Source organism: Leptosomus discolor, chromosome 5 (assembly GCF_034619465.1).
Source record: "Leptosomus discolor isolate bLepDis1 chromosome 5, bLepDis1.hap2, whole genome shotgun sequence".
Lineage (NCBI taxonomy): Eukaryota > Metazoa > Chordata > Aves > Leptosomiformes > Leptosomidae > Leptosomus > Leptosomus discolor.
In genome coordinates, this window is record NC_141395.1 from 74,063,967 (window position 1) to 74,091,965 (window position 27,999).

At 46.2% G+C, this 27,999-nt stretch overlaps 1 protein-coding gene across 2 annotated transcripts; it reads right to left on the reverse strand.

Moving 5' to 3' along the window:
• Nucleotides 1–15,726: 15,726 nt before the first annotated feature.
• On the reverse strand, nt 15,727–18,531 carry CHRAC1 (chromatin accessibility complex subunit 1). Of its 2 annotated transcripts, none has more exons than XM_086465632.1 (3): nt 18,397–18,531; nt 17,683–17,805; nt 15,727–16,758 (listed from the first exon to the last, which is right to left on the reverse strand). In XM_086465632.1, the coding sequence occupies exons 1-3, from the start codon at nt 18,529–18,531 to the stop codon at nt 16,597–16,599; spliced, it is 420 nt and encodes a 139-aa protein (XP_086321758.1). In that variant the 3' UTR covers nt 15,727–16,596. The 2 variants fall into 2 exon arrangements, with proteins under 2 accessions (XP_086321758.1, XP_086321757.1); XM_086465631.1 differs by having other exon boundaries at nt 15,727–16,739; nt 17,679–17,805.
• Between the last annotated feature and the right edge of the window lie 9,468 nt (nt 18,532–27,999).

Genomic DNA, 27,999 nt, shown 5'->3' on the forward strand with positions numbered 1-27,999 from the left:
GATCTTTAAGCCTCTAATTTTTTATGGCTTGATTTCTCCCTCCTTTCCCCTCTCCTCCCACCCCCTACAAGTGGTGAATTCGTGAATCACTTTAAGCATTTTTCTAAAAAAATATGAAGTATGTACTTTGAAAAAAGTCCAGCATGCTAAAAGTCCAGCAGCTACCTTTCTGGGAATATTTTTAATATAAATTACGTATTCAGAATGTCTCCTGTCCAAAAAAAAAAAAAAAAAAAGAAAAAAAAGAAAGGAAAAAAAAAACCCAAACCAAAACACCACCAACACCTAAAACCCTACTCTTACGTGTTTTTTTTTTTTTTCTTACCTCCCATGTGTCTTGTAAGAACAGCAATATCTCAGGTAAACACAAAGCTCAAGTTGTCTCTCTCTCACACACATTCCTGCTGTTGAAGTCACTGTTGAGGTAGGCAGTTATAACCACTAAGTCACTATGCAGCTCAGGTCAGCAATAACCAAATGTGCGTTACCCTCTGGCAGTTGGGGTGGTTTTATTTCAGCCCGTGCAAAGGAGTTGTGCGACTCCCATTGCAGAAGAGCTCCAGGCAGGATCTCCTCCCTTGCCTTCCTCTTGCTCTCCGTTATGTTCCTGGCAATGACTTTTTGCTTGAATTCAGCCGTTGGTGCAGGTGGTCCTGGTGCTTAGCGATCTGCAAAGGGATAGTCATCGCATGCTGGGGACAAAACTCTCTTCTTTCCATTGCAGGCGTGAGCAGTGTGATGGATAAACTGACCACTGCTAGTAGTGCAGTATTTCTTTTGTATTGAAGGAGCGTGCTTGAGAGATGACAGGTATTAATGAGTTGTCTGCTATGGGTTATAGTTTTCTCTGAGGTTTTTCATGGAAATGGTAACACTATTGAAACAAAATATTCCAGGACTGAAGCAGGTTGTAGAATCTCTGTCCTTGAAGAAGCTTAAACTTGGCTGGACAGGTCCCTGCACAGCCTTGGCTCACTGGACCTGCTTTGGGCAGGAGGCTGGGCCAGACATCTCCAGAGAGCCCTTTTGAAGCATGTGGTTCTGTAGCAACTCCCCAAAAACCAGCAGCAGCAAGTGCGGAATGCTCCTGTTAGGAGCTGAAAATAATATTGACAAAGATGAAACGCCTAAAAGTTGGGGGAGATTATGTAGGAGGTATGATGCAATAATTAGGTTTGCTTAGTTTTGGAAATGTCTGCTCCAGTGGCTGAATGTTATAACATGTCCGTTCGACCTCCTCTAGCACCCAGGAAACAGAGTTGAGTGAATCCTTGAGAGGAAGTGACCCGTTCTGAAATGTTGGAAGTAGGTGGAGTTGTTTCTGCCTTACATGAGTTTGGCATTCAAGATAGCCCTATGCAATCGTGACACTTTTAGTTTGTATATATGCACTGATGGATGGCGTGAGATCACTTGTTTTTATTAGAACTCCTTATTTTGGCTTGGTTTGGGTTAGAATGTTTCAGCAACCATATTTGGCTTGCTGAATTATCATCAATGATCTTCCATGTTACAGAAACTTTGGCGCATTTAATGTCCTCATTTCTAGATCTGTCAGCTTTTGGGTGTGTTTGCTGTTTACCCCAGTTGTTAGGGAAAGGTGTTGTGTCTTAATCTGCTGGAGCCAATGTGGAAAATTTACAGCAAACTTAGGCTTCAAACAAGAAATCCATAATAAATACTTCTGATCTTCATCCAGGCCCCCGGGCAATGTTCCCTGATTGTAAAAGCGAGAAGATTGCAAAGGTTTAGCTTTAATTCTGACTCCATCAATAACTCCTGCAGCCTTTGTCCATTTTTAACATGTTTTGTTCATGTATTAGTGGATTTTTTTTATCAGAGGAGATAATAGTTCAACAAAGATTTAAAATTTGAACTGTTGAAGGGTAGGTGTGGAGGTTTAGGCATTTGTGTGCCCAGGTTCCTTTCTGAAAAGCTTGGCGTTTCTAACCGGGCTAAGGTACTTCTGATGCTCTTGTCTAAAGTCACACGTGTGTGTGCACAAAGGCTTTTGGTGACAGAGAAGATTGCAATCCGGAGGGCTTTGCTGCCAGTGCTGTTTTCTTTCCTGCAGCAGTAGATGCCTCAAATGCGGTGGTCATGTGCGTCTCACCTGCAGAAACCCCGACCTTTCTCACGCCAGTGGATCTCTAATACTTAACTGAGAGCAGGGACGGGAGGAAAGTCTGCGTTAACACCCCGCCAGCCAAATTTAGTGGCTTGTTTAAGGTTTTTTTGAGTGTGCTTGCGGATTGTTTCTTTTTGAGGAAGAATGGTGATATTTTGAAGTGAGAACAGGTTGGTTCTGCAGGTCGTGCTTATGCAAGACTGCAAGTACTAGAAATGCAGGACTGGGATGTTTGCAGATTGAGATGGACATACTTGCCTCTTCATGTAATCCGGTAAACACCTCTGGTGGCATAAATAACCCATAAGAGACTTTTTCTGAGAGATCTTTTACACATTAAATAAAGGAATGTAAAAAAAGTTCTCAGTATTTTTCACACTCGATACCAGTGTAATAAAATCACATTTTTTGCTATTTTTTAGTACTCTTCTCCTACAGTAGCATCTCTTCTTCTGTATTTGTCCTGCCACTGTATCTTTCCCAATTTCTAATGCAGGACAGTACATTTATTTTTTTTTATATTACATTTGGTAACATGCTTCCTGAGGCATACATGCAGTCTTTTCTAAGGAAAACTTCAAGCAGAAGGTAATTGCACTGATTTTTTTTTTTGTTAAAAACTCCCTTTTTACTGTAAGACTTCTCTTTTGCATCTGCTGTAGCTGGTTGAAAATACTGTAAATAGTGCTATGTATAGCAAATACTGAAACTCTGTGGATACCATTCCTTGTTGTTCTTATTTTTTTAGGAATACTACCATATCTTACAGTACTGAGATAGGAGCTTTGGTTTTAGACGTTGTTATACTTTCTCTTTGCATTATGGTATGAATCCAAGGGCACAGTTGCTTTATTACAGCGGAAATATTTAGGGTTCACCTATATTTATAAAATACTTCTTCCTTCTCTCCTCTATGCATATTTCTCCCACACTGTAAAGATCCAAAGACAGTTTTTAAGCTACCGGTGTGCTTGTCTGTGCAACGTTGAAATGCCAACCTTTGATACCACTGTTGACAACTAGTAGCATTAACGTAATATCCAGACTATCAGCTGTAGCTGTCCCGTGTTTTCCTTGTTTCTTCCAGCATGCGATTCTTGCATCATATGAAGAACCACCAATCTGTGTGGCAGAATTAGTGGAATAATAGGGATTTGGGATCCAAGTTACAATGTCTTGCTCTCTGTCCCTCCACGGGTGTGGGATTGTTGAATGCAGCAGATGGTTTAGTGCTCTGAACTAAGAAATAGTGTTGCCTCTCTGCCCACACGGGAAAGCGATCAATCTCCTATCCATCAGGAATTGCCTTTTGTTTCCGTAACCCTCGGAGACAGGAGACACCCAAACTCCAGCCCCGTCGTCTAGCGATAGGACGGGAAACAGCAAGTTTTGCCTCCTCTTTCTGAGGTTTAATGACTGGAAACATGCATTCCTCCAAGATGGTTTTAATCTGAAGGATGGGGGGGGGTGTTTGTGTGTGCTTGATACGGCACATAATCCGTTTTATCTCATTTAGTGCGTTTCAGTTGTTTTTTCTGAGTTGTTTCTTTGCCTGAAGTGTTAATATGAATGTAATGGCTTGGCCAAATCACTACAAAAGGTGGTTTTGTAATGCCCTTTAGTTAGCCAGCAGATGCAGTAAAAGGCTACCTCCTGTATTCCTCCGCAGATGAATTAATTTTTAAAGTGAACCTACTACTAAGCAGCCAAAATGCTCCCAAACGAACTGTATTCTTACCGTTTTGTTTCTTGCTGGAGAACTGGCAGTGCCATACTGTGATCTTGGGCGGCTGCTCGTCGCTCCTTCTGTCTTCCTAAGACGTAGATGTGGCTGGTGTTGGTGCAAGGTCTTAAGAGGGAATCAGAAATGGTGAGGCAGATAGCACAGCTGGCACGTTGGCTTTTGCGCAGGGCTACTCGGTAGCAGCGACTCCCTCTGTAGCCTGTCCCTTTGCCCGCTGAGTTCGTGTACTGTTGTTTCCAAGTGAAAAATGTTTTCATGCTTTAGCTATTGGCCGAAAAATGTCATGCTCTTACTGAAAATGACATGAAGGTGCTTGAAATATATTTTGAATCTGAGGCAAAAATTGTGTATTAGAATATTTTTTAACTTATTTTTTAGATAAGTTGACATGAGACTGTAACAGTGAAAATACTATATTCCCCGCTCAGATCATAATAAACTTTAAAATGGGAAAACAAAACAAAACACCAAAAAACAACCCCAAACTTGTATATGTTCATATTGTGAATATTTAGTGTCAGTTATTTGCAAAGCCTTGGCCGTAACTCAACCTTCAGTTAAATGCACGCAGACTAGAGGTGCTTTAAATGACCTGAAATGAAACTGTAGAAAACTGTGTTAATACATCACACTTTGTTTACAACGAATCCAAACAAGCTTCCTCATTTTATGATTAACCACTCTGCTGACAGAAATACTACCTGTTGAAGCACAGCACACTGGTGTGGTTTCATAGTGTTAGAAGGGTTTGGCTTTTTTATGATTTAAAAGTAACTGGGCTTTATGCTACGGACGTTTATCTCAGAAGCAAGTTTGCTGGGTTTATATGCTTCCTGCAGTTTCACTGTCTTAATTTTGGGGCGTAGACACTAATGGCGTGTGTCAATGGCAGGGAGGATTGCTGAAGTTCCGACTTTCTGGAAGCCAACTTTGTTGAGCAATGATTAGCGAGCTTATTTATTCAGTCGCAACTGAACAGGGTAAAATCCTGAAAATTTTGTTCAGTTCTTAGTTACAATTTAACAAAGCTCCCTCCAAAAACATGAAGTACAAGGTTTTGCTTTAGGGTAAACGGCTGCTTTTCAGAAAGTATTTCACTACATCTTGTATTACGGATCCGTAGACACTATTGATGTTGCTGTGGCCTGGAAGGGGTTTCACCGCGCCGGTGTGCTGAATGCACTTCTCCGCGAGCATGTCCTCGTAAAACAGCAAGAGGAACGTTGGGTGCGTTCTAGGCTGGGTCTGCAAACCCAGAGGAGCATCAGGAAAGTTAAGCGAGGAAGGAGGCTGTGCGAGGTGCTTGTCATGCCTACATAGAAGAGAAAGGCCATTGCGCTGTGCCGGCTACCCTGTCCCTTGTGGAAATGAGGCGAGGGAAAACATTTTAACGCAAAACTGCTAATTAAGGGCTTGTGACAGTTAAATAATACTCCTGGTTTTCCTTCTCGCTTCCCTGTGAGGGGCTCTTAAGTGCAACCAGAGCGCAGCCCCTCGCAGATCCCCCCCACTGTGCACGTCCATCAGCACCTGCCCCAGGAGCGGAATATTGGTAGGCAGTTTCCTCCGGTTGACTTCTAGTTTCAGCCCTTTGTATCAGAGGGCTTTGGACTTGGTTGGAGCAAGGACAGGGATGTTCGCTGGGTTTGGGTGTGTGGGAGGTTGGTGAGAGCTTGTCTTGGGAGTTTTGCATGTGGCAGCGCTAAGAACGTGGGCCCACGGCAGGAGAACGAAGGCTGGTTGCTCCCTTCTGCCCTTCTAAATACCCTCAAAAGAGTGACTGCTTTAAACTTGCCCATGGACTGTGCTTCAGCAGATGCATCTTAAAACTACCTGTGGCTACTCTTCAACCACCCAACTTACCTATGTTGTTTCGAAGAGCCTAGGATTTGCACTGTAAATCCCTGTTAAAGCGCGTGTTCATTTTGTGTAGCTGTTAGGAATATGCAGATTTCCACGCACACACACACTGTGGCTGTGCTGTAGTACCGGTCTGCTTCAGTTTTGCTGGTATTTTTCCCCGTCTCTAGGCACAACTACAATACTTGCTGGAATAACTGCTCCCTAATCATCAGCAGGGGTTACAGATACTCACTTACCTGGGAGGAAGCCTAGGAATTGTCCCTGAAATAGAAATTGAAACTTTTCTGGCTGTTTTCTGGTTTTTTGAGTTTGCTCAGCAAGCACGAATTGTGAGAAGGTCAGCAAGCGAGCTTGGGCGTTTCTAGTCCCCTGGCTGGTGCTCTTTGTATTTGCTTTGTTGGGTTAGATTTCCTGTCAGAAAAAAATAAGACTTTTAATGTGGACTCTATTCTGTATTTATCAGCTTTTCCTGTTTTTAAATCCATGAACAGAGGAAGCTTTGCTTGTGCCAGTATACGTAAAATTGCACATTTTTGCTTGCTATGTACTTGACTCGAAGCAGATCTGGTCTGTGCTGTGCAGGCACCCCAAAACCTCAGCCGTTCAGTGTGCTGTGGGCAGGGTTGTGCCTGTCCTGTATCAACGTAACATACCATACAAAGAAGTTTGTGTCTGGATTTCACCAAAGTTAATTCTGCATCAATTGTGAGATGCTCAGATCCCACTGTTTCTGTGCTATTAAAAAAAAAAAGGTCTATCGACTGTAATTTTATTGCTCCTGATAATGTTTTCTCATGGGACTTAGCGAGACTGAGCCCTTAAATTGCTCATCTCATTTACAAGTGGCAACTTTGTAGTTTTATTTTAAAGTAAACATGTCTCTAATTGCCTGACCACCTTGAATCTTTAGCTGATCTTCAGTTGTCTGTCCCTGTGGAACCTCCAGAATGTTTCCCACCAGACCGCTGCATTCTTCCACTTCTGTATTACCTGCGTTCTGGGCAGTAGAAATATTTTGAGTGCATGGAGGGGAAGGGTTAGATATTACGTGCTTTTCCTTAACAAAGTTTACTTAAGGAATAATTGCCAGTAGACATTTGGGAAAGCAAGGCATTGGGGGGGGAGGGAGGGGTAGAAATAAAACCAAACCATTAAGGAGTAAGTTTGAGTTGTGTATCTTGGAAACCTGAAGTTTAAATTAGGTGCAATGAGGAGGTATATCTGGCAAAGTTTTCTGCTATCGTGGAGAGTGTTACCGCTTGTTTTCTGGAATTTGTTGATAAAACTTCGTAGCTTTTTTGTGTGTGTGTTTATCCATATGCGTGTATGTGTGAACACACACATATGTTAGTGAAAGGAAAGTGGGACTGTTTATAAAGGAGACAAAGGCAGTATTTTGCTCTAAATAATAAGCACAATTTCACTGGCTTCTGCAGTACTTCATTAGTTTGTACAATCATAAAAATCTCAAGATTTAGGGCAGTTCATAAGTAAAGATTGAGTCTGAGATTTCTGTGCAGCAAAGTGGTTAACTTGATCTTGGGAGGGTGAGATGGAAAACAGAATGTATTGATTAAATCCTTATTTTTTTTCCCTTTAATATTGGTACATTTCAGATTTAACTGACATATGTTAAGGTTTTAATCTTTTGTTTAATAGCTTTCAGGTTTTTTTAAATTTTTATAAAATAACTGAAAAAGAACCAAAAATCCGTTCAGAAATTTCATCTTGTAAATGTTCCCTTGAATCAAAATGTTTTTATGACCATTTAAAGTTTGCTATTTTTTGGAAAGAAAAAAAAAAAAATAAGTTAAGGGCCTCATTTCAAGTGGTACTAAATGTGTGTTGACTCGTTTGTATGTGTGTTGCATCTGTATTCAAATGTCTTGTGCTTGCAGTATATGGATGATGTAGTGCTGTTTGGGTAAGAGTAGCACTTGTAATGCAAAAAGCAGACACAGAAACACCCTCCCTTTTTAAATGCATCAGCAGCATTGTAGAATTTACTGCATAGATTGTAAGTGTCGCTTTATGTTACTCAAACAATGAGATTTCACCTAGGTGTGTGTAGTTTAAATACGTTGTATGTACCTTGCTAACGTAGTTGAACATTTGCATGATGCTGTGTGGCGACGCCACTTTAAATTAAGCCTTAACAAAGCGATAAATTTGTCCAATTTTTCTCAGAGTATGCAAAAATACTGTTTAACGAGAGTAGGATGTTCCTATAAAGCTAAACCAGTAGAAAAGGAAGTCTTCTCACTTGAGAAATAAAGGGAAACGTGTAGATCTGTATACTGTGAGTGACCTCTTCAGGCACTGGCTGTCACTGTTGCTCTGCAGAAACTGGGCTCTGGGGCATTTCTCTGGCAGTCTACAAAACCAGGCTTTCTCAAATCTCAGTTTTTCTTTTTTAATTATTTCATTGAACATACTCTCCTCCCTCCCCCTGCCAGGAAATCTCTGCCTGAAGGAGGATTGTGATTTAACACTTAAATGTGCATCGAAAAAAGCTGTTCTTGAGTTCTGTGCTTGCTTCAGATAGTGCCATCGTTTTCCACTTCTTATGACTGACATATAATCCTTAAAACATTTTAAATAGAGGCAAATAAAGTGTTGGGGACCCAGCTTTCTTTTTTTTTTCCAATTTGGATCTACCTCATTTAAACAGTTGGGTGCTATTTACTCAAATTGTCGGCGAGATTGGCAAAAGCGACCAAACCGCGTGTGAAGACCGACCTCTTCGGAGGCGGCGCTCTGCGAACCAAAACCTCTGGGGTTATTGTTCAGAGACGACAATATCGTATTTGAGTTTTATTCTTTGTGCCTTTGTGGTTTTTTTCCCATTGCGTAACAATCAAAAATCATATTCTTAATTAAAAACAGCGAATGGATTTTATCCACAAAATTTAAAAAAAAGCCACGAAACAGTTTAGCAAATTTTAAAATATTTTTCAGTGTATCAAGTCATAAAATGTACAGTATCACAGCAGCCCTAGGCAGAGAAATACCCAATAAAGAATATTTTGAAATACATAATCCCGACCCTGGATACGTACATCTCTGTGTACCTGCCTCTATATATGCACATATACACACACTCATATACACAATTTTTTGCATGTGGATGTGTGTGCGCGTGTGTATATATATAAAATGGACACAAGGGTAAGGGAGTAAAATGTCATTGACTTTTCCACAGTTTTGTATGTAACAGTTTACAACTATGTGTAAGTTTTTCTACTATGTGAACCTTTTTTACTTAAAAATAATTCCTTTTTGGAAAACTTTAAGTTGTGATATGCTATCATTTTTTGACGTTAAAAAAAAAAAAAATTGACTTTTTACCAGTATCTAATACAGAGGGGGGATCTTTTCTGTGAAATCATGTTTAGTTTAAATATGAAAGCAAAATCTATATATGGAAATGTAAAAGTGCTGACATTCCATCGTGGCAGGACTTCAAAGCTGTTTCCTAAGGCTTTCTGCTGCAGAGAGACTCGAACAAAAGGAAAATGCCTCTGTTAAATGTTTTTATAAAACTGCTCCATCAGGTCTATACTTAAGCTATATTTTCTAAAGCCTAATCATCCTTTAATATGCTGCATATGAATTATCAGCATGGTTGCACTTTCTCAGTAATAATGGATGCCCTGCAATTGGCTCATGATAAGGACTTTAGTTTTTTAACAAAACAAATAGTACTTTGGGCAGAAGGTAATATTTATATAGGTACCTCAAGAAAAAATAAAAAAGAGCCTGAATATGCTGCATTTCGTTCCTTTACCATTTTTCATGTAGCATTTGTTTGCTTTGGGGTTTTTTTTTAGTAGATTCCTAGCTACCTGTTTTGCTTTGGGGACCCTGGTAGCATTTTAGACTGTTGTTTTCTGTTGATCTCGTAGAACGTAGTATCCTTCCTTGGCTTCATGCAGTAGTTTGGGATGGGATTTGCCTGCATTGTGTACGCAAGGGGGAGGGGGACCACGAGGAAATACGCTTCATGTAGACTTCAGGAAAAGGATACTATAGTTCTAAAACAGACAATACATGTTCCTGATTCTTAATTTTTAATTATCTTTTTTTTTTGCTCGTACTGCTTTCTTGACTCTATTCTCAAATACGAGTGTGGAGAGGGCAGCTTATTAACAGAGGAAAACCAAACTGACCAAACTTGCCCTGTTGGTTGATGTTTTGGGGGGGAGGGGTGGGGGTGAAGTGGCGGGACGGGGGCTCGGCCACGCTGTGCGCCGAATTGCCCGAAGGCCGGCTTCAGTAAGAGTTGTGCCCCGCGTCGGAGCAGGAGCCTTCTGCTCTCTGACCGCGTGCTGGCGGGGGTGCGTCACCTGCTTCCTCGTTTCAGAGTCAGTAAAAATCTAAAAATGTGCAGAGGTGGGGACTTTGTTGAGAACTGTTGAAGGAAGCTTCAAAGGCTGTGAAATTGAGCATTTATTGTCATGTTTTTAAGCTTAGGTGGGTCCTTTTCCAAGTTTGTTTTACAGCTTGCAAGGTAAAATAGTTTGCACTACTTTTGCAATAAACTCATGAAAAACCTAACAGTTTCTGTTTTGGTTTCTTACTGTATATATACAACTAATACTAAAGATTTAGCATAGTGTTTTTCACCTCAAAACATAAGACTTGTAACAAGCTCAGAATGCTGTAATTCCTGACAAAATAATGATGTGAATGATATTTTATAAAGTTATTTTGTATGGTGTCAATTTTGTTTTGCCTCATAGTATGTCAATAAAATAAAATTCCTCATCTTTACAAGTTGTTTGATGTGGTTTTGTTCAGTTTGGCCATTTTCTGCAGTTACTTGTGCACTGTGAGACTGTTTTTTTTCCGTGAGCACACAGCGGGACGTATTCATGGCCTGAATAATTTTCCATAGTGAGCAGAGAAGAGTGATGGGAGGACATCCCGTGAGCGGGGAGCTGCTGAATGTCACTAAATAGAGAAATCCCAGCACATGGGTAAAAAGCCCCTGTGTGCTATGCAAATAGCAGTTATATTGCAGCACTGGTGCTGTGTTTTTCTTGCTGCCACAGATCAGAATCGAACCGAAAATTATTGATCGCTTCAGTCTGTAGCTCAGAAACAGTTGTTAAAAGCCCTGGTGGCAGATTGGAGGTGGTACTGGAGCGGAGATCCTTACGCTATTCCAAGTTCTGCCCTGTCAAATCATAATTCAAATTTAAATGCGCTGGTCTGGAGGCTTTTTTTTGTGACACGAGAGATGATCTTTGTTGACTGAGAGGTAAACAGTTCTAGTCCCATTGCCCTCCCTTGTGTTACACCCCTTGGGTGCGTTTCTGATGTTTCCGTGGGCGCTCACCTGCTCTTGCCTCTGGAAATCTGGGCACAATGTGCTGCTTTTAACTGAGTGTCTTACAAGGTATAGTCCTGAAATTACTTATGGAAGGTGAGCACTTTGGAAACCACTTGCCTGAAATCCTACCTCTTGTTGTTTTCTGAGTGAATACCTACAGCAATCAGTTTTTAAGTAGAAGTAATAAGCACTTGGTGTTTGCTATAAAGCAGCAAGGGAAGAGCGATAGCAAAAAGAATTGCAAGTACGCTGAGGAGCTCGTGTTGGGAGCCCAGCCCTGCAAACACGGATTAGTTTTGCTCAGTAATATGAAGCAAAGTCACAGCCATCTCTTAATTTCAGGAGGAGCTTTATTTTGTCCGTTGTTTCAGAAATCCTACTTTGAACTGGACATGCTTTTGCTCTGTGTCAAGTTCTTGTGGAAAATATATTAGTTACTGGGTTTGATGGCAACAAGCTCTGGCAGATGCAAGGCTTTGGAGAAGACTGTGGCAAATTTTGGCAGCTCTGAAGTCCCCATTGAGGATCTGGCTGAATGAATCCAGAAGGGTGTTCAAGTTCATGTGGCCTGACTAATTGACAGAATATGTTCATCATCCCACAGGAAACTTCTAAGAGGGATGAAATATGGTAATTTATACTTAGTAACCACAGTTCTTTTGTCATTTTTGCACGCTTAGGAAGTTCCGGCTTCTTTGAGCAGCCTTAGCTGGGGTGGAGGAATCTCACAAGCAAGTATTGTAGGGGAAAAAAAGAAGAAATACATATATAATATTAGCTTCATCCTGGGAAGTGTCCCCTGGTTTGTGTGCTCCGCTGTCTAAAATCCCTGAACACTTTAAACAAGCAAAGGTATGACTAGTAGTACCACCAGCTTCTTGCCTCGCCGCTGGCTTCGCTGCAGCGCAGGAACATTCAGCGAGTGCAGACTTTGAAAACTAAAAAAAGAAAAAGTCATGTGTCCCATAAGTAAAGCTGGCTGCTTTCCACTACAAAACCCTGTTTGGGATGCCTGTAACTTTGTTGAGATTTAGCCTTTTATAGTGAGGTTTCCCATATTAGATATGGATAGATGGGGACTTGAATGCAGCTTTCCAGTACCTGAAGGAAGGTTGGCCTTTGCATCAGGGACTTTCCTGTTCCTCCTTTGGGTGTGGGAAGAGGCTGTGTCAGACCAGGCTGTGGTGGTTGAAGTACTCACAGTTTTGATGATCAGGAAGGTCCTTGCCTGAAAGGTTGGCAGGAGGAGAAAAAAAAGTCCTTCAAAGTCAGCAGGGGCAGTTGTGGCAAAACAGAGGGATCGCAGAGGGCCAAGCTGTGCATCTTCTGCTTGAGACCTTCAACAGCAATGGAGAGCTTGGTGCTGGTGGGGAAGACCCTGAGCTGTAAAGTGAGAAGCTTTTCTTGCTTTCCCAGTTGTTCCGGCTGTAGAGTTCAGTGCGTGCTAGGCAATTGCTCAGGATCAGAGTAAGACATGGTCTGTGTCCTTTCTCTTGTTCAAATGCTCCTTAGTTGCTTTTGGATGAGCTGGAGGAAGTTTGTGTTAAATGACGCATGTTAAATTTGTAGCTGGAGCTTTGTAACAGCTTGTGGCTGTGGCTTTTGTTTTACTGCAAGGGGTGAAGGTGTGCTGCAGGTGGACTGGGATGTGTCACTTGAAATCTCATACTAGTGTCCCATTGGCTTGGTTAGTCTTATTTCCACATCTGATCTCACCTGAAATGTATTTCCTTTAGCGTGCAGCCTGGTGTTCAGGTGCTAGTTTGGCATTTCTGGTTGTGGAGGGCTGACCTTGGGGCCAGATGTGCCCCCAGCTGCTCACTCCCCATCTTAGACAGGAGCCCTCGGGCTCCCCCTGCTGCTGCTCCCTCCTCGGCTTCCCCCTCCTCTGCCCGGGCCGCCTTTGGCCCTTTCGGAACCCTCTTTTCCCCCCGGCGCCCCCAGCTTGGCTGAGGGGCTCAGCTGTGCCCTGCGGTGGGGCCGCTGGAGCCGGCTGGGACCGGCTGGGTCCGGGCCGGGGCAGCCCCGGCCGCCCCTCACCGAGGCCGCCCTGCAGCCCCTGCCAGCGCCTGGGCACGGACACCCCCCACACTGGTGTCTCTCGGTATCTGTATCGGTTTTTCCGCAGCCAGACTCTAACTGTGACCGGAGGGGGAAGCTGAGAGGACCTGAAGCGCCATCAGGGGTGTGTAGAGGGAGACCAGGGCAGGTGCTGCAAGAACAGGGGAAATCAGGGGGCAACAAGGAGAAACACTCGTAGGAGTGATTCATTCTTTTGATTTTCTTTGTGGGTGTTCTTAAAGAGTATGGCTGTTCCACCCAACCACCTCCAGATGAATTTTTCTTTCTCATGCTTTCCCTTCCAATCATCTCTTCCGTCTGCCCTCCAAAGACACCAGTTGCATAGAGCAAGGACCTCAGAACTCACCATCTGTGCTTGCTCCTTCTCCTCAGGTGTGTTCTGCAGCCTGGTTACAGGGAGAAAGCACCTGCCAGGGCCAGCATGAGCTTCCCAAACAGTCCAGTCCAGCTCAGGCTGCATAGCCACTGCTTGGGCTACCAGTCCAAGACAGAAAGGACCCATTCCCCTCCCTGTGAATGAGGCTGGGCTGCAGGACAAGGAAGCATGGCAGTCTGCTGGTGTGGGCTACCTGTGACCAGGGACACCTCTGCCAGTTGTGACCATAGCCCAGGGATGTGGATAATGTGGTCGAGCACTGCACTGGCTTTTTCCCACAAAGGCAGAATTTCCTACCCCCTCTTCAGCTGACCTGCCCAGGACTGGCCATGATCTATCATGTCCCAGTAAGAATATTTTGTCTTCAGTCCCAGAATACCAGTACTCCCAGTTGTGTCAGCACAGGCAGACGTGTAGTGGGTCATGGTGTATGGTTTTGTTCTGGACACACTGGCTGATCACACTGAGACGCTTTCCTCCCCAGCCTCAGGAGGTACTAGTCCGTACAGCAGTGACTGCAGAATGTTGGGGATTTATTTTTTTTTTATTTCCTTCCCTTTTTTGGGTGTCTAAAAGCAGAGTTTCTGCGTTACCTACCAAATGTCAGTGGTAACAATCTGTTGGCAAGCTGAACCAAAGCACCAAAACCCCAGGAATGATCAGCCCCTGTAGGTCACGAACGGTGGGAGATCCTTACTTGGGGCTGGCGGCTGTTTTGGCACCTTTCACCAAGTCACCAATACTGTTCTCCATCACCTACGCCTGGCACCAGGACTGGCTTTAAAAAACAAAACCCAAAACCGTTTCAGAGGGTTCTACATAATGGGACAACTGGGTCAGCTGCAAAGACAGAGCTGGTGGTGGAAAATGCCAGGTTTAAAGCTAAGCAGAACTGTAATCTTTATAAACATGCATGCCCTAAAACTTACCAGCCCTGATGTCTTTACCTCCCAATACACGTGCCCAGCACAAGGACCCCTTTGCCAGGTCTGTTTGAGGTCACTGCGTTCCTTGGTTGTCACCCATGAATGCAATTGGGGGCCAGGTGTTGTTTGGCCTTGGCCGTAGTACCAGCGAGTTAAACACTGGAGACCCCAGCTCTGGGATCAGGCTGCTCCTCTGTGACTCTTCGGCACAACCGGTGTGGTGGCCAGTGGTTTATAGGCCAATCCCCTCCCCCCTGATTTGATTTGATTTAATTTGTTGCTGCAGAATTACCATGTAATTTTGTGCTAGAGCACAAGTAGCTTTTTTTTTTTTTCCTCTTCCCAAAAGCTGGCGAGTACCAGACCCACCAAGTGCTGAGCAACACCACAGGATTCACACATCCTCCTGCAGGCAACCCCCTCCCCCCAACAAACACCAGTCAGCCCTCCAGTTCCCACAGCTCTCCACACGCTTTTAGTAGTAACATTTAAAAGAAGCAAAACAACCCTTTCAACTATAGTACAGCTCTGTATTTTCACTTGGGCACGTCTCTAGGCATAAAGCATCACTTAGCGCTCACTGCAACGTTCCCAGTACGACTTTGATTTATGGTAACTCTAGGAAAATTTTTTATAGTGCAACATACTTTGATTTTTATAACAGTAAGAGCATTTCTGGTGTGGCTCAGTAGCTTGACTCCTCTGCCAGTCTCTGAGCATACCTGCCTAACCCCCGTTTTTGCTTTCTTAGGGCAAGTCTGCACCAGATGATGGAGTTGCTAGGGCTTGCTGCCTTGTGTTTCAAGAGCAGTTTAGTGTGTGTGTGCCTGCAACCCCAGAGAAGCTGTTCGTGTCATCCTGACAGGGAGAGCGGTTTCCCAGTAACTCTTCGCCTTGCCCTCGAAGTTAGGGTGTTGCTTGAGGCATCTCCTTTCCTGGCTGATTTAGGGCAGGTCGCTGCGTCATTTTTTGCAGTGGGTTTTGGTCCTTTGTAACATTCCCATGCTGACCTGGCCAGGGAGAATCTTGGCCACTTCTCTCTCACTGACTGACCATGAGTTAGTTGTGTATGAGCAGAGACTGCTGGTTAACACAGCTAAGGCTCCCGAAGCTAACTGGATCTAGTTAGTATTGCTGACAGAGAGTATTCAGAGCGTCACTTAGCCTTTTGTCCCCCCTTCTTTCCTGCACAGATGAACAGCGAGCGTGCTGGGCTTGTCAGCTGCTCACATCTGCGACCCAAGCTGGAAAGAACTAGAGAAAGCCTCCGCATCCATTGTCACTTTTCGTACAAAACTTTTATTTTAAAAAGTTGCATATGAAGTTCTACGCAAGACAGTTACCATTTCTAGAGTGAAAACCAAACAAAAAATCCAGCTCTCCCACTCAGATGGTAAAAGGGTTGCTCAACAATCCACATCTAACAGACTTCAATGTGTGTTTTGGTGGAACACCACGGACAAACTGCAGAAGTAGAGTTCATCAGAGTAAAAGCTTCTAGATGTACAGCTTGACATCACGATCTAACACCACCACAGCTGCAGAACCACACTAGCTCTTGGACTGGATCTCCTCCACCACCCTGTTTCAAGGCTATTTAGGCTGCATTACAGAAGTAGCTGTTTTTACAAAAGACTTTTTTAATGGGCTTGGTCCACTGCTAATGCCCTGCACTCTTCCAGAAAACCGAGGGAGGGTTTGATCGGTTATTGTCTCCCCAAGGAGAAGGCGGAGGATAGTAAACACTGTGTAAAACACCTCCCCTCCCCTCATCTTCCGCTCTGAGGAGAAACACAAGCTGGGGAAGGACTCCCTTCTAGTCAGAGGGCAAAAGAGCTTTTGGACTGAAAGCTGCCCATAAGAATTCTAAATTTGGATAATGATTGTCTGAAAAAGTCATTTTAAATGATCTGAGCAAGTTCTGCTCTCAGATGTACATTAGCTCTTCCTACCCCACCATGTTTCTGAGGGAAGAATTCCATTCTTCAGCAAGTATAAAGTTCCATTTCTAAACTTCTTAAAGAAAGCAAAAGCGGATGGCTCAGTATATAAATACATCCAGCATCTGGATTCTCAGTCACAAAAATAACATCCTTTATACAACAGAAAATGGATCAACTGTGAAGCAATTCTCCGTTGGTCTTAAGATCCATCTTCATCAACAGCTTCGTCTTCCTCCTCTTCCTCCTCATCCTCTTCGTCATCTTCCCCCACTTCTCCATCTCGCTTCTCTTTTTCAAGCATTTTTAGGTACTTGCTAGCTAGGATCTTCTTTGGCAAGATATCTGGAAGGCAGAATTGTTTCTTTTATAGCCAGTTTCAACATTGCCTCATTAATACTGTTGCATCTGTACCAGTAATGAAATCGAAAAGAGGCTTTGTTAAAAACATTATTCTTTAAATGAATAACCAGGTGAGTTAGTCTGACCTGTACAGCTGTAAGAATGAGGAACTACCCCCTTATGGTACAAGTAACCAAAGATAAGGAATATATTTTACAACTGATTACTGGCAACTGTCTTTACTACCTGCTCATGCAGTACTTACTGGATGGAAAACAGAGTGCTCAGTTACTCAACGGCCTTAGACCGATACAACAGGCTAGCTATCCCATTTATGTCCTTTAGAAACGTTTTTTCTGCATTAAGGTAAGGTAATGATGGACCTGAGACAAAGTGCTCTGAACTATGTGCTCTGAAAATATGTCCACGGGGAACCCAGAGAAAGGCTGGGCTAGGAATACCTTATTCTTGACCTGTATCCTGTGCCCATACCACCTTCTCTGAGCTAAGTGTTCAAAAAAAATCCAAGCATCAGTAAAAAGTGCGTGTGCATGTACATGTGTGTGTACATACGTATATAAAAGAAGAGAGGAACCATATGATGAATCACTTTGAGAACCAAGACTTACAGATTTAAACGTGCAATTTTGAGGCCACCCAAGTTCTCACGTAAAGATGTGCAGTGACCTTGTTTTACAGGCAGAAAGCTTTCGGATGGAGCTGCTGGAATTTAAGAAATGCTTAAGGCAATATGCTGAGAAGTAATTAGCCTTGTATAATTTTGAAGCACCAAAAAAACCCTCATTCACAAAGGGTTCCAGCTGAATGTTATACAGGAGATTAATGACCAGTAGGAGAATTGTGTCCTCACAAAACAATTCAGTAAGAGCAAGATTTCATCTTCCAAATGACACACTGGATTTACCATCATGCAATAGATACCTGCAAGGAACTGAAAGGTCTCGCACTCTTCTGCAGTATGAGACAGGTCACTGTAAGTTAGAGCATTCTTCTCCTTGCCTCTGCCATGTTTGTAGGAGTACGTAGCCAAATACTGAACAAAAAGCTCCTAAAAAATTAAAAGCAAATAGTCAAACTATGAATTCACATACATAGCTGGAAGCAGTTTTCTTTAATCCCTATTTAAAGGCACAAGGACCATATTTAACTGTACAGATACTGGGCACTCTGTGCAGACACTGATTTCAGAAAAGCTTAAGGTCGGGATATGGTGGCATCTCCTTGGAGCGCTGTCTGCAGGCTCGGCTTCTGGCACCTAACTTGTTTGGTGCCACTCTTCAACACTTTCCACAGCAAATGACACTTGGGCTCAGAAAGCAGCAGGGCGTCATTTCCACACGGGCTAATTGATACTAATGGATAGTGGTGGAACTAAGAACCCCCCCGCATCGCTCACAGACGCGGGGAGCTCGGCTGGACGGGACGTCGCCCAAACCCCCTTTCGCAGAGCGGGAGCCCGAAGCGCGAAGCTTCGTGGCCGCCGAGGGACAGCCCCAGGCGGGAGGCGCAGGGGTCGCTCGCCGGGGAGGAGCCCCAGCAGCGGCGGGAGGAGCGACGCGGTCCCGCAGGGCGGCACGGGCCCGGCGCGGCGGGGCAGCCGTGGTGTCGGCCGAGCGGGGAGGGAAGAGGGAGCCGGTACCGTGGCTTTGGCGGTAAGGAACAGCGCGTCCTGGTTGATGCTGGAGACCTCCGGCGAGCTCTTCATGATCACACGGATACGCGACAGGGGCAGCGACACCAGCCGGTTCTCCCCGCTGCTCAACCTCGCCGCCATGTTCCCTCCCCCCACCCCTCGGCGACCCGCTCCAGCCCTTCAGCCCCAACGTGGCGGCGCGGCGCGGCCCGCTGGGAGCTGTAGTCCCGGCCGTCAGGTGGGCCCCGCGCGCTGCCGGCGCCGGGACTACAGCTCCCGTGAGGCTGCGCGCTCCCCGCCGGCCCGCCCATCGGCGGGAGAACTACACGCCCCATAGTCCAGCGCGCGCTCGGCCCCGCCCGCCCCGCCCTTCGCCTGGTCGCGTCGGTTCCCGGCGTGCACCCGGGCGCCCTGAGGGGCCGCGCGACTGCGGCCGTCGCGTCCCGCCGGGTGTCGGCTCCGGTGCCGGTACCGCGGGCGAGGGCGCGTTGCCGTTGGTCAGTGCCGACCCCAGCTCGGGCGGGAGGGGCCTCGGGGCTTCCTTTGCTCAGCCCCTGGGCGTGGGCCTCCGCCCCAGGCTAGCACCTGAGTTGGGGAACTTGGTTTTAATGGCAAATAGGCTCATCCTATGTATATCTATATCTGTATATATATATCTATCTTCCAATTACAGGGCAGTGGCTACAAAATTGTTAATTCAGACTGTAATTACAGGCCGCTAAATAGCTTTTGCTGCTGTAGTACAGCAAAAGGGAATGCTGCCTGGTGATCCTGACGCTTGTCAGAGGTATGTCAAGGTGTGGAGGGCACATGAAAACCATTAAGTGATGATTATGGGGCTGTGTCTTTGTTATTAACACGTTCCCCCTAGAGTGTTTGCCCTGGGTGTCTACTGTGTAGGTAGCTTGTTGCATGCTTATGGGTGACATGTCAGCCTAGGCCTGCTGAAGGCAACGGGGGGGTTGCTTCTGGCAGCGTCGGCTCCAGAAGTTTATCTGTACCTGTTTGGGCGAGAGCTACTGTACTTGCACTGGGAATGAGTTAGCGCTTCCAGAAATTACAATGCATAGTTTTTATTTCTTTAATGGGTTAAATGAAAAGAATTCAATATGGTTTACAAACAAGATGCCTGATCATTCGTATCGGTAAGAAGTCTGCGAAGGCCACTAGTTTGATCCCTGCTGAGCGAGAGAGGGAAGAACAGGAGCTTTTCCACAGTATACAGTAATAGTTCCCATAGAATTGAGGGCAGAAAGGGATGTACCCATAAAGGATTGTATTAAATGGAAACCACAGGGAGTCTGTTGACTGAGTATTACTAGCTTATATAGAATTTGCCGAGTTCATAAGGACAAAGCCTTCCTACAGATGGTACTGATTTATTAATAAAAGATGGCACCTTAAGCAGTTGTAAGCACCTTAGTGCAAGGATACTACAGTGATGTGTTCACTGGCATCAGCTCCAACATCGCTGTATTTGGAGACATCTTTTACAGTTAGCTATTACTGATAATCTACATCTCTTTGACTGCATAGTTCCCTCGAGGTTACAACTTTTGTGAGGCCATTCTATGTAAGCTATAGCTGAAGTGAAGCACAGTTCCTGTGATGCTATAGGGGTACCCAGCAGGCTCAGTTTCTTCCTTGCTCATTCATCTTCTGACATCTTGTGGAAACAGTTGACATTACCATGAATGTGAATTTCTTACAAATACTACTGGAGTCTTTCACGATTTCAACATACATATAAACCCCCATTAAATTACCAAGATTTCTGAGGGTATTGAGCTATTTGAATATGGATTTAGTATCCACATAGATTCCCATAAAATCTAGGGACTTGCCTATAGCCATTTTATTCACCTGTGGTGTGCTTGGTTTGGTGTCTGGTGGGGTTTTGGTAGCGGGGAGGGGGTTACAGAGGTGGCTCCTGTAAGAGGCTTCAAGAAGCTCCCCCGGCCCCAATTTGGACCCACCTCTGGCCAAGGCCAGGCCAACCAGTGCCTCTGCAAATAACTCTATTTGTGAGTGGAAAAAGCTATTGTGAGAGTTCTTTCTTTGTGAGTCTTTGTGAGAGGAGGAGGATGGGGGAGAGACAGCCCTGTGGACAGCCAGGTCAGTGAGGAAGAAGAGGGGAAGCTGTGCCGGAGCAGAGGTTCCCCTGCGGCCCATGGTGGGGTGGCGGCTGAGCCCCTGCAGCCCCTGGAGCCCAGTGGTGGCCCAGAGGTCGCCCTGCAGCCCGCGGAGGGCCCCAGGCCGGAGGGGCAGGGCCCGGGCCCGAAGCAGCCGTGGCTCCGAGGCAGCCCACGCTGGAGCCGCCCGTCGGTGGGAGGGCGGCAGCCCCGGGAGGGACCCGCGCTGGGGGGTTCTGGGGAGCTGCGGCCCCGCGGGAAGGACTCGCGTTGGGGCGGTGGGTGGAGGAATGTCTGCCGGGAGAGGGACCCCGCGGTGGGGCAGGGGAGGGCTGCGAGGGCCCCTCTCCCTGAGGGGGAAGGAGCAGCGGGGACACCTTGTGCCGGACGGACCGTGACCCCCGTTCCCTGCCCCCTGCACTGCTCGGGGGACGAGGGAGCAGAGCTGAGCCCGGGAAGACCGGAGGGGTGGGGGGAAGGTGTGTTATATTTAAGACCTGGTTGTGTTTCTTATTGTCCTTGATGGTGGTGGTTGTTCATTAAATTGATGTTGTTATCCCCAAGTTGAGTCTGTCTTTTGCCTGTGACCATAACCGGTGAGTGAGCCCTCCCTGTCCTCTGTGTCGACCCTGGAGCCCTTTTGGTTGTATTTTCTCCTCCCCGTCCCTCAGGGGACAGGGTAGGGGTGAGCGAATGGCTGCGGGGGCTTTGTTGCCAGCTAGGTGGGCTCAAACCACTACATGTGGACAATGCAGTTTAAGGTGGTCTGGGCAAACCAGGACTCACTCTTTCTTCTCCTCTAGGTCCTATCTCATTATCAGATGTTTCCTCTTTTCCTGTGCAGTGCTCCCTGAAAGGCCAGCTGTGGGACAACTCTTTTGTCTTCAGTACCAGAGTGGGCATGATGGCTTTCAAGTGATAAGAGAATAGAAGCAGGAGAACAGCGAACTTAAGGCATCTCTCCACGCTGCTAACACATCTTTAGTTTGCAGGAGACGAGACTCATGTTGTAGCTGTGTAGCGTAAGGTGGGTGTGTGTACACTCTGAGACTATCATGATATTGCAATATTACTGATATTTAATAATTTAACTTTCTTTAGTATATTTTGAAATTGCAAAATTAATGATGTACTAGTAATGGAATCTAACCTATACCTAATTAAAACAAACCAACCCGTGGAGCAGTTCATACTAGAATTATTTCTCTTGAATCAGAACTGAATTGGTATAGTTATTAAGAATTCTATGTTAAACCTGACTGGGAACATAGGTAACCTAAATCTCTCCTCTGGTAAATTCAGAACAACAGTTTGCCCAAAAAATAATATGCCCCATTCAATGTGGGGAGCGTTTGTACTAACTGCAAACTGCAGAGCAGCGTCGCATCTCAGTCTCTCCTTTTCTACTCACCTGCCTCACCAGTCTGTGCTAGAGGAGCCCTTTTTGCTGTGATTTGCAGACCCGAGTCAGAAACTGACCAGTGCAGGTATTTTTTGAGCTCTCTAACTAAATTAGATCTAATAAAGGAGAGATCAGAGATGCTATTCTTGTCCCACAGTGAAGATTTGTTTCTTGTTACTGGCACCTGTGAGCTTCCCTACAGCAATCTCTTTTTTTACTGTGTAAATACGTGTGCCTGGGTGGTGTATGCATATGCACAAGTTTCCCAGGAAAAAAGGAAAGATTAGATTCTTTCCCCTGACCTCTGTCTCTCACTTCCCCACTGCAATTTATACTCTCAGTGCAGTGCCGTGGATTCTTGAAGCTTCTCGAAGCTTCTCAACCTCTGTTTCATATTTAGGAAACCTGAGAGAAAGTGTGGCGCTCTGTTAGCAGTACAGGTACTGTGTGAGCTCCAGCAGGAGAACAGGAGGATGGTGTTAAGGCCTTTTCCTAGCTGCAGTCTCACCACGATTGTTTTAATTGGTTACATGTGAGGCAGGGTGCATAAATTCCAGATTACTGGTATGAACTCTTAGCGCTCTGAACCTGAACTACACTGGAACAAATTTATTCACGGGCTGAAGGCGAAGCAGAACCTAACTGAAGTAATAATGTACTGATGAATAATGTACTAATTTGATTCCTAATTTACTGATTTTACTTCTGCTGTCCTGTACTGAGTGGCAATACAGCAATGGCAGCAGTAAAACTTGTTGCTCCAATAAATAGTCCACTCCGATGAGGTGAACTTACTCACATGTACTAGTGAACTACCTGAAAGCAAAAAAGGATGTTGAATCATTGAAAAGTACTTTTCTGTATCAGAATTTCATTGTATGGTATTAGAAGAAAAATAATGATAAACCTGATATAATCAGAATTCCCCATGGAAGAGAATCTGGAGAAAGTGTCTGCTGAATTCCCAAAAGTCACTGAGAGAAGTTAGAGTGCTATTGGAGAAAGAGTAAGTATAGTAAATGGGTTACATCAGGCTGGCAGCCAGTCACCAGTGCTCCCCAGGGCTCAATTTTAGGGCCAGAGCTCTTTCATGTTTTTTTAAATGATCAGGATGCAGGAATCAAATGTACATTAAGTAATTTTGCTGATGATACTAAACTAGGAGGAGCTGTGGGCTCCCTTGAGGGTAGAGAGGCCTTACAAAGAGATCTGGATAGACCAGAGAGCTGGGCATTCACCGACTGTATAAAATTTAACATGTGCTGGATTCTCCACCTAGGAATGGGGTAATCCTGCTTACATGTACAAACGGGGGACCGAGAGGCTGGAGAGCAGCCCCATGGAAAGAGATCTGGGGGTTTGTACTGATGGCAAGTTGAGTATGAGTCAACAGTGTGTCCTGCCAGCCAAAAGGGCCAACCGTGCCCTGGGGTGCATCAAACACAGCATAGCCAGCCGGACCAGGGAGGTGACCGTCCCACTCTGTACTGCACTGGTGCGGCCCCACCTTGAGCACTGGGTGTGGTTTTGGGCACCTCAATGTAAGAAGGACACCAAATTATTAGAGTGTGTCCAGAGGAGGGTGACCAAGATGGTGAAAGGCCTTGAGAGCAAGACTTAGGAGGAGCAGCTGATGTCACTTGTCTTGTTCAGCTTGGAGAAGAGAAGGCTGAGGGGTGACCTCATCACAGTCTGCAACTTCCTCAAGAGGGGCAGTGGAGTGGCAGTCCTCCTCTCTGGTGACCAGCAATAGACACATGGAATTGTTATGAAGCTGCATCAGGGGAAGTTCAGGTGGGACATTAGGAAAAGGTTCTTCACTGAGACGGTGGTTGGTCACTGAACAAGCTCCCAGGGAAGTGGTTACAGCACCAAGGCTGTCAGAGTTCAAGGAACATCTGGATAATGTCACGTGGTTTAGTTTTAGGTAGTCCTGCGAGGAGCAGGGAGTTGGACTTGATGATCCTTATGGGTCCCTTCCAACTTGAGCTATTCTATGATTCTATTATAGAAAGAGCACAAGGCTATTCTAGCTGCACTAAAGATCTTCCATTTATTCTAAAGAGAATATGAGGACTGTAAATTGCTTGGCAAAGTCAAAAAAAACCCCTAAAGAATAAATTTTCTTTATACAAAAACAGCACAGCTAAAAAGTTTGGCCACTATGTTGCTGAGTGACATTTTAAAACAAATTCATACACATTTTAAGAAGTGAATAGTCTAATTTGAGATTTGATTATTTATGATCTGTAGTCACAAAAAATAATTAAATTCACTGTTACTGTGTAAAGAACAGTGGATAAGTGCTGGACTATGGAAAAATCTGCCTGTGTCAGCAAACGAGGGAAGGAGCTGAAGTCAGTTTGGCAAAGCGTAAACACTATGTGGGTAAGTCGCTGGCACAGACAACAATAAATGTAAGGCTATATTAAAAGAAAGAGGTGTCCAGCAGAAGATGCATGCTGTAGCAAAAGTAATGAACTTCTGTAGCAGCATTCTCTAAATCTGCAGTACAGCAATACAAAAGCAGCATTTGCAAACAGTGAAAACAAATTCATGACAAAGCAGAAGTATTTCTTGCGCAATGCAAAAAAAGCTGTTCTGAGGGGACCAATCAACAGTGGTGTAGTGCCTCCATGATAATGTGTTTAAGAAAGGGGAAAAAAGTTATTGTGCATCAGCAATGGCAGCCAGAGAGAGGAGTGAGAATATGTGAGAGAAACAACTCTGCAGTCACCAAGGTCAGTGAGGAAGGAGGGGAGGAGATGCTCTAGGTGCCAGAGCAGCGATTCCCCTGCAGCCCATGGTGAAGACCATGGTGAGGCAGGCTGTCCCCCTGCAGCCCATGGAGGTTAACAGTGGAGCAGATATCCACCTGCAGCCTGTGGAGGTTAACGGTGGAGCCCATGCAGGACCCCACGTGGGAGCAGGTGGATGCCCAAGGGAGGCTGTGACCCCATGGGAAGCCCATACTGGAGCAGGCTCCTGGCAGGACCTGTGGCCCCATGGAGAGAGGAGCCCACGCTGGAGCAGGTTTGCTGACAGGACCTGTGATACTGTGGGGGACCCACACTGGAGCAGTCTGTTCCCGAAGGACTGGGCCCCATGGAAGAGACCCTTGCTGGAGCAGTTAGTGAGGAACTGTAGCCCCGTGGGAAAGACTCACACTGGAGAAGCCAGGAAGGACACTCTCCTGTGGGGGGGACCCCACACTGGAGCCAGGGAAGAGCGTGAGGAGTCCTCCTCCTGAGGAGGAAGGAGCAGCAGAGACAACGTGTGATGAACTGACTGCAACCCCCATTCCCCGTCCCCCTGTGCTGCTGGGGGGGAGGAGGTAGAGATCGGGAATAAAGTTAAGCCCATGAAGAGGGGAGGTGTGGGGGCAAGGTGTTTTAAGATTTGATTTTATTTCTCATTACTTTTCTCTGACTTGATTGGTAATAAGTTACGTTTTTTCCCAAGTCGAGTCTGTTTTGCCCGTGACGGTAATTGCTGAGTGATCTCCCTGTCCTTGTCTCAACCCACGAGCCTGTTGTTTTATTTCTTTCTCCTGTGTTCAGCTGAGGAGAGGGAGTGATAGAGCAGCTCTGGTGGGCACCTGGCAGCCAGCCAGGGTCAACCCACCACAGCACACATGGCTTTTACTTTCCCTATTAAGCTGTCTTTATCTCAACCAGTGAGTTTTTACACTTTTACTAGGGGTGAACGAGCAAGTGGCTTGTGGGGCTTAGTTGCTGGCTGGGTTAAACCATGACAGTAACGCTGAGCATTGGCTGTGTTCACAAGAGACCACATCTTTAAAGTATTTCGATATCACTGATACCGCAACCAAATACAGTGTCAGCATTTGATGCCCGGTTAGTGCTCACATCAATATCATAGAAATAAGTGTAGCAATCACTGCTCTGTGAGAAATGCTCCTGGTTACATTACTGGTAAAATTCCTTGAGAGAAAACCAGTTATTTTCTTTATTTAACACTTTCACTCCCTCTGGCCCTTCCATCCTAAATTTGGCCAAGTTTGAATATACCCATCTTCCCTCCCGACAGGGGCGTGCAGCTTCCTAGCTCTGCATTCTTTCCGAAGCCCACACAACCACTCTCTTTGAAAATGGCAGTTCAATCTGCACCAACTTTGAATTCACGTTAAATCAGTTTACGCCAGTTAAAGGTGTTGGTTGGTGAGTAGCCCCGGTGGCGGCGCGATCGGCAGCCGCGCGCCCCAGCGGGTGCACAGCGGGTCTCGGGCACGGCGGGAACCTGAGGGGAGCGGAGAGACCCGCCCGAGCCCGCGGCTCGCGCCACGGCGGCTGAGGAGACCTGGGCGCGACCGGGAGCAACGGCGGGAGGTTGGAGCGCGGCGTAACGGAAACCAGCGCTCGGCTGCTGAGGCGGCAGCTCCGGGGCCGGCACGACCCGCGCCCGGCAAAGAAACCCCCGGGCAGCGCCGCCGCCAGGGCGGGCGAACAGGGCGCTGCAGCTCTGCCGGCTCCAGCGGGCAGCGACGGCGCCCCCCCGGCAGGAGGCCGCGGCCTCCCTGAGCTCCGCACCCGCGGCGGCTGCCGCAGCGGCCCAGCCCGAGCTCCGGTGGGGACACGCCGCCACCCCGGTGTCCGGCTGCAGGGTGCGCCCTGCTCTTAGGGCAGCAGCGGCCGGCGGCGGCGAGCCCCGCTGTGGGAGGTGCGCCCGGGGCGAGGAGCTCCTCCGCTCGGCGACGGAGCTGCGGGAGGGGTGGGGAGGTTGGGGAGGGTCGTGGGGTGCGAGAGGGAGACGGACGGCGGGAACCGGCCCCAACCGCCCCTGGGACAGACCTGTCAAGAAGGAAATTTTGAAGGCGGAGGAGCAGGCTGTCCCCATGTGCCGAAAGATGAGCCTGTGGGGAAGGCCAGCCTGGCTGAACAGAGAGCTTTGGCTGTAACTCAGGAAAAAAAAAGGAGAGTTTATGACCTTTGGAAGAAGGGGCAGGAAACTCGGGAGTCCTACAAGGATGTTATGAGGTTATGCAGGGAGAAAATTAGAAGAGCCAAAGCCCAACTAGAACTTAATTTGGCTACTGCAGCAAAAGGCAATTAAAAATGTTTCTATAAATACATTCATAAACGGAGAGCTAAGGAGAATCGCCATCCTTTATTGGATGTGGGGGGAAACATAGCGACAAAGGATGAGGGAAAGGCTGAGGTACTTATTGCTGCCTTTGTCTCAGTCTTTAGTAGTAAGACCAGTTGTCCTCGGGTACTCAGCCCCCTGCTGGAAGACAAGAGACAAGGAGCAGAATGCAGCCCCCATAATCCACGGGGAAATGGTTAGTGACCTGCTACACCAGTTAAACACACACAAGTCTATGGGGCCACATGGGATCCACCCAAGGGTACCGAGGGAGCTGGCAGAAGTGCTCACCAAGTGCCTTTCAATCATTTGCCAGCAATCCTGGCTAACAGGGGAGGTCCCAGTTGATTGGAGGTTAGCAAATATGATGCTCATCTACAAGAAGGGCCGGAAGGAGGATCCGGGGAACTACAGGCCCGTCAGCCTGACCTCGGTGCCAGGGAAGGTTACGGAGCAGATCATCTTGAGTGCCATCACATAGCACATACAGGACAATCAGATGAGGAGTCCCAGTCAGAATGGGTTTATGAAAGGCAGGTCCTGCTTGACTAACCTGATTTCCTTCTATGACAAGGTGACCTGCTTAGTGGACAAGGGAAAGGCTGTGGATGTTGTTTACCTGCACTTTAATAAAGGCTTTGATGCTGTTTGCCACAGCATTATCCTGGAGAAACTGGCTGCTCATGGCTTGGACAGGTGGGCTAAAAACTTTGCTGGGCTAAAAACTGGCTGGATGGCTGGGCACAAAGAGTGGTGGTGAACAGAGTTAAATCTGGCTGGTGGCTGGTCACAAGTCCTGTCCCCGAGGGCTCAGTATTGGGACTGCTCTTGTTTAACATCTTAATCGATGATCTGGATGAGGGGATTGAGTGCTCCCTCAGTAAGTTTGCAGATGGCACTAAATTGGGGGGGAGGCGTTGATCTGCTTGAGGGTAGGAAGGCTCTGCAGAGGGATCTGGACAGGCTGGA

Bases quoted from the DNA above. Each gene is read 5' to 3' on its own strand.
- CHRAC1 (XM_086465632.1), bottom strand. From the start codon at position 18,531: ATGGCGGCGAGGTTGAGCAGCGGGGAGAACCGGCTGGTGTCGCTGCCC. The intron at 17,806-18,396 runs GTACCGGCTCCC...TTAATTTTTTAG, and splicing joins TCCTTACCGCCAAAGCCACG to GAGCTTTTTGTTCAGTATTT. The intron at 16,759-17,682 runs GCAGGTATCTAT...TGGCTATAAAAG, and splicing joins GCGAGACCTTTCAGTTCCTT to AAACAATTCTGCCTTCCAGA.